Consider the following 18,375-nt stretch of genomic DNA (forward strand, 5'->3'; position numbering starts at 1 on the left):
TGTCTTGGGACCTGCTGAGTTGGAGTCAGAGTTGGGTGGCCAACTCTGCTTCCCCAGGAGAAAATCCCGGGTGCTGACCCAGCCTGAGCCAGGGAAGACAGGCAGGTCCCAGCGCCCCTGCCTGGGCCTGAGCCAAGGCGCATGGATGTTGGTGAGAAGGCGTGAGTGCTCCCCAGTGAGGCTCACCTGGGCGGTGCTGTGTTCTCCAGCTCAGCATCGTCACACCCAGCCGGCTGCTTCTGGAAGGAGCCTTGGCCGCCCCAGGCTGGGGTAGCTGGTGAACCTGTGTGACGTGGGAGTCAGCCTTGGTGAGCTGGTGGTCTCTGCTGGCTAGACACGCGGAGGGAGAGTATTCCATCCGTTATCCTCCAGGCAAGGCCGTGCCATTGCTCCTGCTCTGGCACCCAGCGCTGGCCTAGGCTGTGCCCCTCATTTGCAGCCCCCTTGGCCCGTTTCCCTCGCCCCACTGCAGACGCTGCGGGGGCGGCCGGGGGCGACACTGCTCATGACACCAGCACCCAGTGGAGCACTGCAGGGAGGCGACTGCGGTGAGACATGATGCCCTGCATTGCTCTCGCAGTGCCGCACCAGGCAGCCAGAGCCAGGCACATCCCGGCTGGACATCCTGTGGGCCAAGGGAAGGTGCTGGGAACCGTGAGTTGAGACCTCCCGCTGCTGCCTGCTGGGCGTGTATCCAGGCACCTCGGGCCCATCCCGCGAAGGCTCAGGGCTGCCCTTACACCCCTTACCAGGGCGCACACTGAGCTGCACCAGGCTCATGCGGGGGGTCCGGGTATCACCCACCGCACCACACTGCCTTTCACAATGAGCATGCTGGAGGGGTCTGCCTAGCCGGCCTGTGCCCGCTGCCCCCTGGCGGCACCCCCCGGCGGGCTGTGGCCATTGGCGGTTCGGTCACGTGTAAAGGACCTCTGGGGTCGGTGAATAGCACAGCAGCCTGTGGGGAAGGGCTGCATTGCTGCTCCAGGGAGCCGCGACGCAGGCTCACGCTCAGGCTGTCGAGGGGCAGCGGGTGGAGCGGTTCTCCCTGGTTTTTTGTACCATGCTGGCTTACAGTGGCTCTACTGGTATGACTGCCCCGGACCCCACCCAGGCTAGACGGGCCGTAAGCCAGGGTCTGTTTGCCATGGACAGGCCGGCTCTGAGCAGCTGGTGCAGGGGAGGCCAGGCGGGGTGCCCCCGTGGGCTGGTGCAGAAAGGCTGTTGGTGCCTGGCCGCCCCTCGCAAGGGGCTGTTCCCAGAGCTGCGGGTGAGGAGCTCAGCTGCACTGAGTCTCTTGTGTGGAGAGTGGCTCGGCAGGTTTCCTGTAAGGCTAGTGCAGGACCAGCCATCCCTTCCCAAGAAGCCGGCCTCCCTCTGCGCCCTGTCCCATTGTGCCATGGTTGTGGGCGTCGCCCCCATGGCTGGGCCCAGCCTGCATGCACAGCAGGCTCTCGGGCATGCTGGCCGCCACGTACAAGCCCGCCCTGGCCCTGGAGTGAGACGCAACTGGGAAAGCACTCGCTGGGGTGTGCAGCCGCCTCGAGCGCTGCCCCAGGACCTGTGGGCTGCGGCGTTCTGCTCTGCGAAATCGCACGCAGCCCTGGGCTGTTGGTCAGTTACCGGGGTGGCACTGCTCAGGGTGCCACAGGTTGCCCAGCAGTGAGCGCGTGAGTCACCCCGCCAGGTGCCCTGTGGGCTGCATGGGCCTTGATGTGTCAGGTTTTGTTGGAACAAGGAGAGGCAGTACTGGCTGGCTCTCGCGGCTCTGAACCCAGCAGCCCCAGACTGTGGCTGCTTGGGAGCAGGACGTGGGCACAAAGCAGCTGCAAGCTACTGTGGTAGGACGGGGTTTCTGGGCATGGCTAGAGAAATCAACCCAGGGTAACTTTGCTTAAAATCTAGGCTACTTACAGCCTCGGGCTGGGATTTCCTTCTCCCTAAGTCAAATCCAACCAGTCTCAACAGCACCTCTGCCAGCCAGAGCCACACACGCAAACCCACAGACTGCCCAGCTGCTACCAGCCCAGACCAGCAGCCGCCAACTTACCGTGAGAGGCTCTTAAGCCTGTTTCACCCAACACTGCACAGAGTCTTCCAACCCCCAAAGGGCCCAGCCCCAGACCCCGGTCAATATATACTTGGATCTGACCCAACCAAGATGCTCACCAATCCTTTAGGTCCAAATAGCTAAAGATTTATCAATAAAAAAGCAGGAGCAGGGTTAGAGAGAAGCCGCAGCACATCACACATCACTCGTAACTGCTGGTTCTTGAAAGTCTGAAAGTCCATTTCAGGTTACACAGATTGAGTTGTCAAAGCACTGGAGATCCGGCCGCTGGGGCGCACGTGCTGGGACGTGGGCCTGTGGAAACCGAAAGGCAAAGGATCCGAGATGGACACTGCCAAGTCCACAGCCTGGCTCTCTTCTTCTTGTTTCTTGTGTTCAGGGACAAAGCCCCCTCCTCTGCCCATCGTCCCTTGCGGGTCCGCCCCACCTGACTCAGGTGGGCTGTGGGGGCAAACGGCCACTGGGTGGATCCCAGGAGACAGTCTCCAGTTTCTGCGATGGGCCCGTTCCTTTGTCTCACCTCGGGTCACCTGACCGGGGGCTGCGTCCCCTTGACATGTCCCAGGCATCGGGGACGTGGAGTCGGCGTCTGAGCACCTGTTTCCACCTCGTTGTGCAGCCCAGTGTGCTGGCTGGGCCGAGCTCACAGCTCCCGTGGAGAAGCTCAGCCCCAAAACATGGTCTGACCCAGCTGCAGAGCTGTAACCTGTGACTGCACCTACATACGTGACACAGACGCCTACACAGGCTCAGGGCCTCCTCCGCTGTCATTAGCCACCTCACACGGCTCCCGGCACAGCACTGGTGGCCAATAGCCACACTGGGCATTAAAGGCTTCCAGACCCACCATAAACACCCGGTCATGTGACTACTAGCTTGGGATTCCTCCTAGCAGAGCACTGCCCTTCCCCCACCGTGTCCTGCTTTCCCCCGCCTGCCCTGGGAGCCAGTTGTGCTTTTATTTGGTTTGTGGTGTTTAATAATTGAGTGTAGTTTGTTGCCTGCTGCTGTCATGTGCCTCTGTGATCAGCTAAACTTGTCACTGGTTTCTACAGGGATCTTCTCTGTGCGCCGTGCCCCAAGCGCCAGGCTGGGCAGCACAGGGTCTGTGTGACTGTCACAGAGCAGGGGCTCCCCGGCCCTGCACCCCACCCGCAGGCAGATGTGGCTCTCACCCAGCAGGGAGAACAGGAGGGTTATTAGGCAACAGGCGCACAGCACAGACCGGACTTGTCAACACAGGAACCAGAAGCTGCCCGGGCTCCAGCTAGCCCAGACTGCCCCACTCCACAGCCCAGTTCCAATTCCAACCAGTCAGGTCCCTCCTGTGGCCTTTGTCCTCTTTCCAGGAGGTGGGGGGAAAAGGTGTCACCTGGTTCCCTAGGTTACAAAGGCTATAGAGGGCCATTGTGTAGTTGTGCAAAGTCATCACATGTATGAGAGCGGAAGCCGAGTTCGCCTGTGCCTTCAAAACCAACAAGAAGTCCTGTGGCACCTTACAGACTAACAGGTACTGGGGAGCACAAGCTTTTGTGGGCAAAGGCCCACTTCATGAGATGCAACACCGAAAACTCCCATCACCAGCCATGAACCGGTGCCCTGCCCTGGGAAACTGAATAGCAACAGAGGAGGCCGTGTTAGTCTGTGCCCCAGCAAAACAAAGCAGCAGGAATGTAGCACTTTAAAGACTAACAAGATGATATATTTGGTGATGAGCTTTCATGGGATCCAGCTGGTGGTACAACAGAACAGTAGGAAACACAGGCAACCTAAGCAGGGGACTCAAATCCTCACGCCCCCCACTTTGGCACTGTGACACGCTCCTGTCTGTGTGCCATGCCCCAAACTCCCAGGCTGAGCAGCACAGTCTGCGTGGGACGTGGTGGCTCTCACGGGTGGTGGGGTCTGCATGGGACGTCATGGCTCTCAGAGACAGCTTGGTCTGAGTGGGATGCGGAGGCTGTCATGGGTGGCAGGGTCTGCGTGGGACGCCGAGGCTGTCGCGGGCGACGGGGTCTGCGTGGGACGTGGTGGCTCTCGCAGGCGGCGGGGTCTGCATGGGACGTGGTGGCTCTCGCGGGCGGCGGGGTCTGCGTGGGACGTGGTGGCTCTCGCGGCTGGCGGGGTCTGCATGGGACGTGGTGGCTCTCGTGGGTGGTGGGGTCTGCGTGGGACGCCGTGGCTCTCGGAGGCGGTGGGGTCTGCATGGGACATCGTGGATGTTGCAGGCAGTGGGGTCTGCATGGGACGTGGTGGCTCTCGCGGGTGGCGGGGTCTGCGTGGGACGCCGTGGCTCTCGCAGGCGGCGGGGTCTGCGTGGGATGCGGTGGCTCTTGCGGGCGGCGGGGTCTGCATGGGACGCGGTGGCTCTCGCGGGCGGCAGGGTCTGCGTGGGATGCGGTGGCTCTCGTGGGCGGCGGGGTCTGCGTGGGACGCGGTGGCTCTCGCGGGTGGCGGGGTCTGCGTGGGACGCCGAGGCTCTCGTGGGTGGCTCGGTCTGCGTGGGACGCGGTGGCTCTCGTGGGCAGGGGGGTCTGCATGGGACGCTGTGGCTCTCCCAGGCGGCGGGGTCTGCATGGGACACCTTGGCTCTCTTGGGTGGCGGGGTCTGCGTGGGATGCTGTGGCTCTCCTGGGTGGGGTCTGCGTGGGACGCCGTGGTGCGTGGGACGCCGTGGCTCTCCTGGGCGGCGCGGTCTGCGTGGGACGCCTTGGCTCTCCCAGGCGGCGTGGGATGCCGTGGCTCTCCTGGGTTGGGTCTGCGTGGGACGCCGTGGTGCGTGGGACGCCGTGGCTCTCCTGGGCGGCGCGGTCTGCGTGGGACGCCATGGCTCTCCCAGGCAGCGGGGTCTGCGTGGGACGCCGTGGTGCGTGGGACGCTGTGGCTCTCCTGGGCGGGGTCTGCGTGGGACGCCGTGGTGTGTGGGACGCCGTGGCTCTCCTGGGCGGCGCGGTCTGCGTGGGACGCCTTGGCTCTCCCAGGCGGCGTGGGATGCCGTGGCTCTCCCGGGCGGCGGGGTCTGCATGGGACACCTTGGCTCTCCTGGGTGGCAGGGTCTGCGTGGGACGCTGTGGCTCTCCTGGGTGGGGTCTGCGTGGGACGCCGTGGTGCATGGGACGCCATGGCTCTCCTGGGCGGCGCGGTCTGCGTGGGACGCCGTGGCTCTCCCAGGCGGCGGGGTCTGCGTGGGACACCGTGGTGCGTGGGACGCTGTGGCTCTCCTGGGCGGGGTCTGCGTGGGACGCCGTGGTGCGTGGGACGCTGTGGCTCTCCTGGGCAGCGGAGTCTGCGTGGGACGCCATGGTGCGTGGGACGCGGTGGCTCTCCTGGGTGGGGTCTGCGTGGGACGCCGTGGTGCGTGGGATGCCGTGGCTCTCCCGGGCGGCGGGGTCTGCATGGGATGCCGTGGCTCTCCTGGGTGGGGTCTGCGTGGGACACCATGGTGCGTGGGATGCCGTGGCTCTCCCGGGCGGCGGGGTCTGCATGGGATGCCGTGGCTCTCCAGGGCGGGGTCTGCGTGGGACGCCGCGGTGCGTGGGATGCCGTGGCTCTCCCGGGCAGCGGGGTCTGCATGGGATGCCGTGGCTCTCCTGGGTGGGGTCTGCGTGGGACGCCGTGGCTCTCCCGGGCAGTGGGGTCTGCGTGGGACGCCGTGGTGCGTGGGATGCCATGGCTCTCCTGGGCGGCACGGTCTGTGTGGAACGCCGTGGTGCAGGGGATGCCAAGGCTCTCCTGGGCGGCGGGGTCTGCGTGGGATGCCGTGTGATAAGCCCCAGGAACTCTGGACTGGTGGGCCACATGGGGGAGAGTTTCCCACACTCCATCCCTTACACCCCTCATGCAGCCTGGGCATGTCTTCGGCGGCAGACCACTGCGGGGCCAAGAGGGGTCTAACTGACCGCCGCCTGCAGCTGGGCGCTCTCTGGGCTCTGCCAGTGCCATTCAGGAGGTGAGCGGGAGCATTCCTGGCAGGGCCTAGGGGCCATGTTGGTATGGAATTGTACTGGGGCCCCCATCCGCTCCCTGCGTGGGGTGGAGGTGTGGGAGGGGTGAGGCTCTGGCTGTGGGGCAGGCTCCCAGGGGGAGAGGCATGAGGGGAACCATGCAGCGGGAGAGGGCACTGGGCTGGGAGGGGAATGAAGGCTGAGACCGGGGTGGGGTTGGGGTTGAGGGATGCAGGATCTAGGCAGCCGTTACCTTGGGGTCCCCCCTCTGGTAGCCACACGGAAGCGGAGCCAGGTGGCTCTGTGCACTGCCCTGTCTGCAGGTGCCTCTCCTGTGGCTGCCATTGGCTGCAGCTCCTGGCCAATGGGCGATGCAGAGCCGGTGCTGAGATCAGGAGCAGTGTGCAGAGCCCCTGGTGGTCCCTGCTTCCCGGAGCTCCGGGAGCCACTGCTGCATGTGGGGAGCACGCGAGGCCCGGCTGGAGCACCGGGGCTGACTCTCACCATCACCCCACGCCACAGCGGGAGCTCAAGGGCCGGCTGAAAGGGTCCGATGGTTGGACAGTTCACCCACCCTGCCCTAGCAGGAGCTGCCTGCGTCTGGCCCGCAGGGACCGGGGAGCCTGGACTGGCTCTGGCCCCATGCACAGGCCCTGCAGGTCTGCCACAACCAGGTCTCTGCAGCTGTACTGGGGAGCTGGCGTGTTGGCAGGGGCAGGGAGAGGCCCCCAGCTTGTGGAGCTGAACACCCCCCAAATCTGTTGGTCCATCTGTGCATGTAGCCATCAGACGACCTTTCCTGTCACCCGGCACCGCTGCTCCCCACACCGCATGTATGACTCTCCCCCCCCCGCAGTGCTGGGGAGCCCCACTGGGGCGTCGGGGGAGGTGGGGTGTCCTGCCAACAGGGAGCTCAGCCGGCCCAGTCAGCCACAGGCTGCCTAGTCTGGGTCCAGGGCCGGCCGGGTCCCAGGAGGGTGCATGGAGCCCCCAGTGCAGCTGCCTCTTGCTGCTGGGCTGGCTGGCCAGCTGGCGTGGAAGCTGTCTGGGGCGCAAGTGCCAAGCGTGCTTGGGGGCTAAAAATAAACAGCACAGGCACTGCAGGGGCAGTTGGCTGAGTGGGAGTAGTGAGTTCGGTGACCCCAGCCTCACCTCCCCAAAATAACCTGCCCCATGAAACCGACCCGGCCCCCTCCCGCACCTGCTCCAGTTCCCTCTGCTGTCCCTCCCTGCCCTGCTGGTTGGTCGTGCGGGCGGCAGCCCCGCAGGGGCACCATCTCCCACTGCAAACAGCAGCGGTCCCGTAGCCGCCACACGTCTCAGAGCTGGAAGGAACCTTGGGAGGTCGTCAAGTCCGGTCCCCTGCCCTCCTGGCAGCACCAAGCACCAGCCCCTTCTTCGGTCTGTTTGCCCCAGATCGCTAAATGGCCCCTCAAGCACTGAACTCGCAGCCCTGGGCTTAGCAGGCCCGTGCTCAAACCACCGAGACCAACGACATTGTTTATTAGGGGATGAGCTTTTCAGGGAGAGACCCACTGCTGCAGGTCTGCAGCAAAAATCACAATCCAGGGCGTATGTACAGCAGGGGTGTGGGGAGGGAGAAGGGGAAAGGAGCTGTGCGGGGAGTGAGCTGTTGTGAGCAGGATCTGGGGCAGGTGTAAGTTAAGCAGGACGTGTGCAGCTTGGGCTTTAACCGCGACTCCAGGGGCCACCCGGGCACCTGCCAACTCGAGGGTGGCTGGTTTGTTTTCCAGGTAGTAACTTAGAAGCCCGGTGTGGAATTCTGTTGCTCAAAGAGAGAATCCCGCCACCCACCCAGTGCTGAGACTACCACCTTCTCGCCTCTCGTGTCAGGTCAGCTCAGGGATCCCGGCTCCAGTTAAAACATTGACACCAGCTCTTGCAGAGAGCAGCTGGAAATACCTCGTGCCCCATAGGTTCACTACTCCCCCGGGTGGCGAATCGGACAGGGCGTGGGGGCGAGCGCGTGCAGACCTCGCTCGTAAGAAAAAATAATTCTTCAAATTGGTCACACGAGCGCGAGACGATTAGCCCAGGTGCTCACCCAGGCGAGGCAGCCAGCACAGAGCCCCTGCGGCAGTGCCGTGCCAGCGCTGAAAGGGAGCACCACGCGGCGAGGGCGGGGGGGTGTCGTTCTCGCGAACGCATGGGGCAGCTCTGCTGGCTGCGCGCTGCTCGCAGGGAGCAGCTGGAGTGGCACCACTCCCAGCTGGGCTGGCTGCACGGGGTTAGCCGTTCTCTGCTGCAGCGAGCCGTGTCGCCCTGCGTGTGTCTGCGATTCTTACGTCAGCGCGCCGTCTCGTGCGGGTTCAGAGGCCAGAAGGCCTTCCTTTGTCTGCTGGTGTTTCGTGATGTTTTCTGTGGCGTAATGCAGTGAAATGGAAGGATGACAGCCACGAGTGATGCGAGCTCCCAGTTCCTCTTGGACACCGCTGACTCAGGGAAACATCTGGCTGGTTTTCTGCCGGGTTTTTGCAGTTCACCAGGCTTGGAATGGCTGGCTCGTGTAGGTGTGAAACCACCCAGCCAGGGCAAGTGCCCTGCCCCTGCCCCTGAGCGGGACAGAAAGTTCATCGTGCCCCTGCCAGGGCTGGAAGGGTGTCGCCTCGGAACAGGAAACTAGAAACGGGCTTCAAACTGGAGTGAAAGTGGCACTGTCAATCGCTGTCATGGAGTTGCCAATCCCAGATGCTGGAAGACCGTGACCCAGGCTCACCAGAAACCCCCAGACTGGTTTCAGCACGTGAGATTGTAACGACAACGACGGCATTTGTGTCTCTCTTTGCCATGTGCTGTTTTGAGCCTCTCGAGTGCTTGGGGGTCATTTTGCAGCTCGTTCCCACGCCCACAAGGGCTGATGGTTCACTTTCCTTGAAGAAGGAAGCAGAAGGTCTCTCGCTCGCTCAAGTCCTGGAGCTGGGGCTTTCGGGAGAACAAGGGTCATCCGAGACGGTGCTGGATCGGGAGAGCAGGCAACGCGTCTGCTTGTGTTGAAAGGCAGCTTTGCAGCGGGCTCCTGAGCAGAGTGTGACAGTGACTGAGCTGCAGGTCTCACTGGAGAATATTCCAAATGAGACACCAAGAAAATCCCACCTTTTAAAACTGCGAAAAAATGGAGACTTCGGAGGCATCTCTGGGCTGCGGCATCAAGGAAGGAAACTAAACAGGCCCAGGGGTCTCGTCAGCTTTTCCTCTTGAACCAGTGGTGGAGGGTCAAATCTTCCAGTCTTGAATCCAGTAAAACTTCAATTGCCACCAGCACCTTGGTGTGCTCAGTACCTGCACTTCAGCCGTTGGTGTCTGAGCCCTGCACGAAATTGTCTGCGGAGGATGTGGGACGTCTGTCTTTGGAGGTATGTAAGAGCAGTTAGATAAATATGTGTCAGGGGTGGTCTAGGTGAGCGGTGGTCTAGGTCAGCTTAAGCGGCTGGAGACCACGGAATACCAAGCAACATTAGTTGTACGTGGAACACCTATGAAAATTGAAAAAAAAATTGTCAGGCCAAAAAAACCTCAAGCAGCAACACCCGCAGCAGAACCCCAGGGGAGGAACTGAATCGGGTGCCACAGCAGTGACCACGTAACACGGTGTCTGGTTCTAAGAACAGCGAAGCTGTGCCACGAGCACGTGAGAGCAGAGCAGTGCCGGCACACCTGCGAGCTGGGCACCGAGCACCGGTGCTGTGGAATGTGGTTTAAGGGACGCTGATTGCTCCTGCCACCGGGTCAGGGGACGGGAGTTGACCTCTCGAGGTCCCTTCCAGTTCTAGGGTTCTGTGAGAAACGCCGCGGGGAGTGTGGGAGCTTCTCTGCCGGGGCTTCGGCCCCTCCTTTTCAGCTACCCCGCAACCCTGCCCCTGAGCAGGACAGAAAACAGAAAAAAACACAGAATCCCAGGGCGGGAAGGGACCTCAGGAGGTCGTCTAGTCCAGCCCCCTGCTTCAAGCAGGACCAGCCCCAACTAAATCATCCCAGCCAGGACCTTGTCCAGCCGGGACTTAAAAACCTCGAGGGATGGAGAATCCACCACCTCTCTAGGCAACGCCTTCCAGTGACCCTGCCTCCGTCCCTGTGCTTGGCTTGTTTTCCGAGTCCCCTGTGTGAGCTGTGACACAGCTCCCTGTCCCTGTCCCTGTCCCTGTCCCTGCCCCTGCCCCTGCCCCTGCCCCTGCCCCGCAGAGGGATTCCTGCTAATGGCCCTGCCGGCCCGGCAGCCTGGGGCACCTCTCCCTCCCCGTGCGCGTTTCACGCTAATGCTGAGCTCCCCCCAGGACCTAGCACCCCTCCCTGGCCTCGCAGGGCAGCCCTGCTCTGGCCCAGGGCTAGTCAGGTCTCTCCTTGCTGGGTCTGTCTTGGGCCCCGCAGGGCGGGCTGGGCTGTCTCACCTCTGCACCGTGGTTCTGGGGATCGGGTGGAGAGCGGGCGCAGAGTGAGGGCCGGAGGCGGGTGGGGCCGAGTGGTGCTGGACTAGGAGGACAGGATGGCAGAGCAGCTCTCTTGTGTCAGGCCGGGATTCACGCAGGAGTACCCAGCTTCCTGGAGACACCCCCGTCCCACAACGGAGGCCCCGCCCCTCCCGGAGACACCCCCTGTCCCTCGACGGAGGCCCCCGCTTCCCAAGAGGTGCCCTCCTGCCAGGGAGTCTCTCCCAGGACCCAGTCGCCCCAGCAGCCCCCCCACTCCCCACCCCCGGGGCCAAGCCCCTCTCTCCAGCCTGCTCTGCATGGGCGTGGCAGGGAGGGCCCTGTCCTGCTGTCTGATTGGCTCAGAAGCGGGGGGCTCTGTGACACCGTGGCTGACGGCCCCGGGGGCAGCACCCTGTTGAGCTGCTGGGGCCCTGCAGGCCGGAGCCTCGTCCAGGTGCCTCCCCCAGCACTGGGGCGTGGGGGGGTAGGGGCTGCCCCCGGCCCTGGCGCTGTGTGCAAGCTGCCAGCCCGGGGGAGGGGCTGGCTGGGGGGGGGACCCTCACTAACCCCACTAGGGCCCATCTGTCAGCCCAGCGGGGCCAGCGTGCAGCCCGGCTCTGCCGGACCAGGGGCTGCCCAGGGGCGGGTGACGTGCACCGCAGGGCAGGGCCGGGCTGTGCCAGGGCAGGGCCCTCTGCCCCCAGGCTTTCGCGCAGCTCCTTCACTGCTCACCCATCAGCATCAGTGGTGGGCTGTGGGGGGGTGTCATTGTGTGGGTCAAAGAGCAGGGACTCGGTGGCGGAGCTGTGCTGGGGGGATCACACTGGGGGGCTGTGCTGGGGTCACAGAGTTGGGGCTCAATGGGGGGGCTGTTCTGGGGATCACGGGGCAGGGGTCACTGGGGTGCATGCTGGGGTCACAGATCGGGGCTGTGCTGGGGGTCACAAAATGGGCTTACTGGGGGGTGTGCTGGGGTCACAGCAGGGGCTCAGTTGGGGGTGTGCTGGGGGTCATGGAGGCTCAGTGGGGGTGTGCTGGGGGTCACGGGCTCACGGTGGGGCTGAATAGGGGGCATGCTGGGGTCGCAGAGTGAGGGTCACTGGGGTGTGTGCTGGGGTCACAGAGCAGGGGCTCAGCGGGGGGCATGCTGGGGTCGCGGGGGGCTTAGCGGGGGGCATGCTGTGGGTCCTTGCTGCAGCCAGGCCTCCGTTTCCTGGGGCTGGGTGGGCCGGAGGAACCGCCGCCTGCCCCGACGCCTCTCTGTGTCCCCAGCTGGGGCATGGCCGTCAATGTGTATTCCACATCCGTGACCAGCGAGAACCTCAGTCGCCATGACATGCTGGCCTGGGTCAACGACTCCCTGCACCTCAACTACACCAAGATCGAGCAGCTCTGCTCAGGTAGGGGCCCGGCGTGGCCCGGCTGCTCCGCCCGGGAGAGCTCGCCAGGGAGGAGCCCAGGGTCTGCGGGGAGCTGGCAGGGAGCGAGGGGAGCCGGTGGGACACGGAGGGCATTGGTAGGGCCTGTGGGGAGCCTGGGGCGTAGGGGGGAGCCCAGTGACTGCGGGGTGAGAAAGGAGCTGGCTGGGTGAGAGGGGCACCTGAGGAATGAGGGGGTGGAGGGGGAGCTGAGGGCTGTGGGGCGAGGGGGATCCGGCTGGGCAGGAGGGAACCAGCTGGGCGGGGGGACACCGGGGAGAGGGGAGCTGGCTGGGTGGGGGGAGACCGGGGATGCGGGGCGAGGGGGAGCCGGCTGGGCGGGGGGTGCTGCAGAGCTGGGCCCTTCCTGGCAGGTGGAAAGCAGGTGCCTGTGCCCGGCTGGGTGAGGGGAGACCGGGGATGCGGGATGAGGGGGAGCCGGCTGGGCGGGGGGTGCTGCAGAGCTGGGCCCTTCCTGGCAGGTGGAAAGCAGGTGCCTGTGCCCGGCTGGGTGAGGGGAGACTGGGGATGCGGGATGAGGGGGAGCCAGCTGGGCGGGGGGTGCTGCAGAGCTGGGCCCTTCCTGGCAGGTGGAAAGCAGGTGCCTGTGCCTGGCTGCCCGCAGGCGCTGCCTACTGCCAGTTCATGGACATGCTGTTCCCGGGCTGCGTGCACCTGCGCAAGGTAAAGTTCCAGGCCAAGCTGGAGCACGAGTTCATCCACAACTTCAAGGTGCTGCAGGCCGCCTTCAAGAAGATGGGGGTGGACAAGGTGGGTCCCTGGCGGCTGCTCCGGGCCTGGCACTCGGGTACCCCGCCTGGCTGGGCTCAGGGCCTGGACCGCTCGCCTCTGCCCGACCCTGGGGAGCTGGGCAGCTGGGCAGGGACCAGGGCTGCCCAGCCAAACGCTGAGCCACATGTCTGGGCTCTGGCCCTGTCATGGGGGCACCCGGCTGCCAAATTCTGGGGGGAGGGAGCCCAGCTGGGAGCTGGAGGCAAGGATGGAACCACCAGCCGCGCCCCCCCCACCAGCCTCTTGCATGCCCCCCCCAGCGCCCGCCAGCAGCCGCCAGCCTCTTGCATGCCCCCCCCAGCGCCCGCCATGCCCCCCGTTGTCTGTAGCCCTCCCCCCATGCTTTGGCTGTGCTGAGACGGGCTCAGTGCATCTCTGCGGCTCTGGCTGTGGCCCAGTACCAGTTACCCGCAGGCGCCGCGGGGGCCGTGGGCTGGGCTGCCCGGGGGTTAACCTTAAGGCCATGCTGCCTGCGGTTGCAGATCATTGCGGTGGAGAAGCTGGTGAAAGGGAAGTTCCAGGATAACTTTGAATTCATTCAGTGGTTTAAGAAGTTCTTTGATGCCAACTACGACGGGAAGGAGTACAACCCGCTGCTGGCACGGCAGGGCCAGGACGTGGCGCCCGCTCCCAACCCAGGTGATCAGAACTTCAACAAACCCAAGAAACCCATTGGCACTGCAGGTAATGTCGCCCCTCCGCCCTGCGCCTGCCGGATCCTGCCTCTGCCTGGCTCGCACAGCTTGTAGCATGGCCTGCGGCTGCTTGCCCCAGCCCCCTCGCCGCCCGGCCCGGCCCCTCGCGCCAGCACCCCTAGGAGCAGGTTTGGAGGGCTCGGGGGAGGGCGGGCGCATTCGGAGCTGGGGCTGCATCGGCAGGTCTCCCCCACGTGCCCGCCCGGAGCCGCAGGCAGGCTGCGTCGCAGCAGGACGTGGCCGGGCCCTGCGGAGGGGATTGGCTGCCTGCAGGCTGGAGCCCAGCTCTCCAGCAGTGGTGCCAGCGGCCGGCGGCTCCCTGTGCCCGGCCTGGAAGCTCAGGCAGCCCCAGGGCCCCACCTGCCTGCAGCCACTCGGCCCAGGAGCAACTCTGCACTGGGGGCTGGCGTCACATGCGCTCTGGCCCCCGCTCAGCCCCCGCACCATGCTGAGCCCCACAGCTCCCTGGCCCCAAGCACCCCCCCAGGCGCCCCACCCTGCCCCGTCCCGTCCGCCCACGCCAGCCCTCAGCGGGGTGGGGAGGCAAGGCAGGGGCACAGGCCTGGGGGTCTCTGGCTGCCTGTAGCTCCGCCGTGGGGGGCTGGGGAGAGGTAGAAATGCAGCTGATGCAGGGAGCGGGAGCTGGTCTCTCCTGTGTGGGGCCAACAACCCTCCCAGGCCTCCTGGTCTCTGGCGCTCAGAGGAAGCCCCAGTCCTGGCTGCATCTCTGGCTTCTTCCCTCTCCAGGGCTGCAGTGCTCCGGGGGGGGGCAGGGGCAGGGGCAGGCTGAGGCCAGGGAAGGGGGGCAGCAGAGGGGCTGCTGGGCAGGGCAGGGTGGGGGGCACAGAAGGGGGCAGCAGGGGGGCTGCTGGGCAGGACAGGGCAGGGAAGCGGGGGTGGCAGAGGGGCTGCTGGGCAGGGCAGGGTGGGGGGCAGGGAAGGGGGGCAGCAGAGGGGCTGCTGGGCAGGGCAGGGGTGGGTGGGGGGAGGGTTGTGAGTAGGGTCCCTCTAATTTTTCCACGTGCGGAACAAACGTGGCTCTGGGCGGCCGTGCCCACCAGCAGGGACACGCACTGCCGCCTGTGAGCTCCCGGCCAGTCAGCTGGGTGCCCCCGATCTCTCCAGGAACCCCACTCATGGGCTGGGGCAGGGCGTGGGTCTGTGGGGGTGGAGGAGGGGGCTGCCGAGCTGAGGTGGGGGGCGTGGGGGAGGGGGCTGCCGAGCTGAGGTGGGGGGCGTGGGGGAGGGGGCTGCTGAGCTGGAGTGGGGGGCGCGGGGGAGGGGGCTGCCGAGCTGGGGTGTGACTGTTTGGCCCCTCCCCTGCACACTCCAGACAGGGGAGCGCCATTTCCAGGGGGCAATGTCTGGGCCATGGGCCTGCCCCACAGGAGTCCTCATGCTCTCTCCCTCCCTGCCCGCCCCGTGCTAAGAAGTGCCCCCCCCCCGACCCTAGGAGGCGGGAGGCCTCATTCTGCCTGCCTGGGGAGACTGAGGCAGAGAGAAGCCGGAGATCAGGACCTGGAGGCCAGGTGTCCCCGGAGCTCGGTGCCACCCTGCCTGCAGCGCCCTGCCAGTGCAGCTGCGCCCGACCCGCTGCCCCCGGGTGCCTGCGCAGAGCGGGGCCTGGGAGGGAGCTGTGCTGGGGGCTGTGCCGGGGCCACCAGGGCCCTGCTAAGATGTGGCTCTCTCTGGCGGCTCTCCCCAGCCCCCCAGAGAACCTCCCCCACAGGCCCCAAGACGATGCAGGTGCCAGCCCGAGTGACCAGCATCGCCCCCAGCAACATCACCCGGAAAAACCCACCCGCTGCCCGGAACGGGGGCAGTGAGGCCGACGCCCAGATCCTGGAGCTCAACCAGCAGGTCAGCGGGGCGATGGCCCACACATGCTAGTCTCACGGGGGCCTTGGGGGACCATGGGTGCCAGTCCCAAGGGGGGGCGCCGGAGGGCACAGCTGCCAGTCCCAGGGGGGGCGCCGGAGGGCGCAGCTGCCAGTCCCGGGGGGGGGCGCCGGAGGGCGCAGCTGCCAGTCCCAAGGGGGGGGCGCCGGAGGGCACAGCTGCCAGTCCCGGGGGGGGCGGCGCCGGAGGGCGCAGCTGCCAGTCCCGGGGGGGGGGGCGCCGGAGGGCACAGCTGCCAGTCCCGGGGGGGGGCGGCGCCGGAGGGCACAGCTGCCAGTCCCGGGGGGGGGCGCCGGAGGGCGCAGCTGCCAGTCCCAAGGGGGGGGGGCGCCGGAGGGCGCAGCTGCCAGTCCCGGGGGGGGGCGCCGGAGGGCGCAGCTGCCAGTCCCAAGGGGGGGGGGGGCGCCGGAGGGCGCAGCTGCCAGTCCCGGGGGGGGGGCGCCGGAGGGCGCAGCTGCCAGTCCCAAGGGGGGGGGCGCCGGAGGGCGCAGCTGCCAGTCCCGGGGGGGCGCCGGAGGGCGCAGCTGCCAGTCCCGGGGGGGGGCGCCGGAGGGCGCAGCTGCCAGTCCCGGGGGGGGGGCGCCGGAGGGCGCAGCTGCCAGTCCCGGGGGGGCGCCGGAGGGCACAGCTGCCAGTGCCGGGGGGGGGGCGCCGGAGGGCGCAGCTGCCAGTCCCGGGGGGGCGCCGGAGGGCACAGCTGCCAGTCCCGGGGGGGGACGCCGGAGGGCGCAGCTGCCAGTCCCGGGGGGGGCGCCGGAGGGCGCAGCTGCCAGTCCCGGGGGGGCGCCGGAGGGCGCAGCTGCCAGTGCCATGGAGGCAGGCGCAGGTGTCGGGCGCAGGGTGCTGTTAGCAGTGCCTGTCTCCTGCGCGCAGCTCGTGGACCTGAAGCTGACTGTGGACGGGCTGGAGAAGGAGCGCGACTTCTACTTCAGCAAACTGCGGGACATCGAGCTGATCTGCCAGGAGCATGAGAGCGAGAGCAGCCCCATCATCGCGGGCATCATCGCCATCCTGTACGCCACCGAGGTCAGTGCCCTGCAAACTCCATGGGGCAGCCGCAGCCTGCGCCAGCTGGCCCCGCCCACTGGGGGGAGGCGGGCTGGTCTCGGCCCCGCCCACTGGAGGGAGCTGGGCTGGGCTGGGCTGGGCCCTGTCCTCGCAGGCCCGGCTCCGTGCTGTTCTCTGGTCCTTCCTGGGGACCTCCTCCCAGGTTCCTCCTTGCCGGGCATGGTGCCGTGGAGTGGGTGGGGCCCAGGAGGCTGGTGGGAGCCCTGTACTGGGCCCTGAGCACTCCTGGGGGCGTTGCAGGGCTGGGGCTCATGCCACCCCCATCCCACAGGAAGGCTTTGCCCCACCAGAGGATGACGAGCTGGAGGACCAGCAGCCGGAGGACCAGGACGAGTACTAGCCCTGTGCCCGCTCCATCCCACGCCGCCACCTGGCCGCACTCGTCCTGGCATAGACACTGCAGGGCGTGTCCTCCGCCGCGCCCTGCCCTAGCACACATTATAAGAGTTTCAACCAAGCAGCCCACCACCCCAGTGCTTTCTGTCCAGCCAGCAGATCCTGGGGCCATGGACTCGGCAAAGGCCCCGAGAGAGGAGACCCGACTTGTAAATATGCCAGGGGCTGCTGGGGTGGGGAAGGGCCCCGGGCCCCGGCCCCTCGCCACCACATCCCCCTTATTTATTTCTGTTGTCATCGTTGGTGTGAGCGCTGCAGCCCGGCCCCTGTTTCCCAGCTCCAGCTCTGCTCCGTTGTACGTTGCCGGGGGCGGGGGGTGTTCCTTGCACTTTGCCTGTGGGGGTCACGCAGGCTCCGTGCGCCACAGCGGGTCTTGTCCTGCGCCGTGCCAGGGCGCAGCCTCGTGGGCGCTGGGACCGCGCGGTTAGTTACTGTTCTCAGCGCGGGGCGTGAACGAGGCGGAAACCGCGACTGTGGCTGCCCCGCAGGCCCCATGCCTGCGGCCGGGGAGTGGTGTCCTCATGCTCGGTGGGGCTCACTGGCCCAAGGGACAGGGACACCCCGACACGACTGTGCTGGGGGAGCAGGAGCCCCCAGGCTCTGCACTGAGCTCTGTGAATGTTCTTTCCCCTTCTGTTCGCCCCCTAAGAGTCCCTCCCCGAGGGCAGGGTGCTCGGCTGCTGCTGGCTGTGCAGACCGGGCCCTTTGGAAGAGGATTGTGCCACCCAGCCATGCTGCCTTGCCCGTCTTCTGTCTGCATTGCCTGTCTGCCCAGGCACCTGCTGTGCAACCCGCATCTGTGTTACGTTGGATTTCAAATAAACCGGTGTGGTAACCGACTCTCCGGGGCCTCTCTGCCTCGGCTGCCCATGCCCTGGCCCAGGGCCGAGCGCTGGGTCCCTGCCCTGCAGCAGGCCAGGGCCTGCGCCGGGGCGGGCGTCTCAGCAGGGCTGGGCCCTTTGGAGCTGCTGAGGGATGGGCACTTGCTGCCTGAGGCATTGCCCAGAAAGGGGCTGCATGGCCTAGGGCTGGGTGTGCAGGGCAGAGGCAGGCGGTTTCCCCTGCGACATTGCCCCTCCTGGCACCTCCTTGTGGGACCCTGGCTCAGAGCACAGCTCACCCTGCAGGGCCAGTAACCCCACCCCACTGCCCTCGCCATGGCCCTGCTCTGGGGGCTCCCCCTGCAAGGTACCGCTCAGCCCAGCAACCGGCTGTGTCTGCCTCCGGCCCGCTCGAACGTGGCTCCGGCGCAGCGGTGTGAACCCTCCCTGCTGAGCCCTGGTGTGGACACAGCTCTGTCAGCCCACAGTGCCTGCTGCGCGGGAGGGGAATTGCAGTGCAGGGCCCCGGCCTTGGGTGCTGTCTGCATCTGTGCTGCGGAGCTGGCACACTGCCCCCGCCCAGAGCGTGCCCCGGCCCGAGACCGCGCCTGAGGCTGGCTGCGCTAACCGCTTACCTTGAGGTGCGCTAGAGCAATCCGCCGGCAGCGTGGTCACTGTGGCCACAGCTCACAGGCATCCCGCCCCGCCCCGCCGTGGCCGTGTGTATGGCCATCCTGGTATGCTTGTAAAACACATCTGCAGGGTAAATTTTTATCACTGCAGTTGAACGCGTTTCACATGCCCCTTGTGATTGACTCCCCAAACCCAGCAGCGCCTGCTGCTC

The 18,375-nt window shown here is 66.2% G+C and overlaps 1 protein-coding gene across 4 annotated transcripts in view; it reads left to right on the forward strand.

Annotated features, from left to right (window-relative positions):
• MAPRE3 (microtubule associated protein RP/EB family member 3) overlaps nt 1-17,544 on the forward strand; it is a 53,921-nt gene extending 36,377 nt beyond the window's left edge. The window contains exons 2-7 of one of the 4 annotated variants that reach the window (XM_074989076.1): nt 11,715-11,842; nt 12,486-12,631; nt 13,135-13,336; nt 15,053-15,207; nt 16,120-16,272; nt 16,586-17,544. In XM_074989076.1, the coding sequence (XP_074845177.1) occupies nt 11,722-11,842; nt 12,486-12,631; nt 13,135-13,336; nt 15,053-15,207; nt 16,120-16,272; nt 16,586-16,654 (846 nt within the window). In that variant the 5' untranslated portion in view covers nt 11,715-11,721 and the 3' untranslated portion in view covers nt 16,655-17,544. The remainder of the gene's footprint in view (nt 1-11,714; nt 11,843-12,485; nt 12,632-13,134; nt 13,337-15,052; nt 15,208-16,119; nt 16,273-16,585) is intronic. The other 3 variants (XM_074989077.1, XM_074989078.1, XM_074989079.1) reach the window with 3 other exon arrangements.
• Nucleotides 17,545-18,375: the final 831 nt, after the last annotated feature.

The sequence above is a fragment of the Carettochelys insculpta genome, chromosome 3 (assembly GCF_033958435.1).
Source record: "Carettochelys insculpta isolate YL-2023 chromosome 3, ASM3395843v1, whole genome shotgun sequence".
NCBI lineage: Eukaryota > Metazoa > Chordata > Testudines > Carettochelyidae > Carettochelys > Carettochelys insculpta.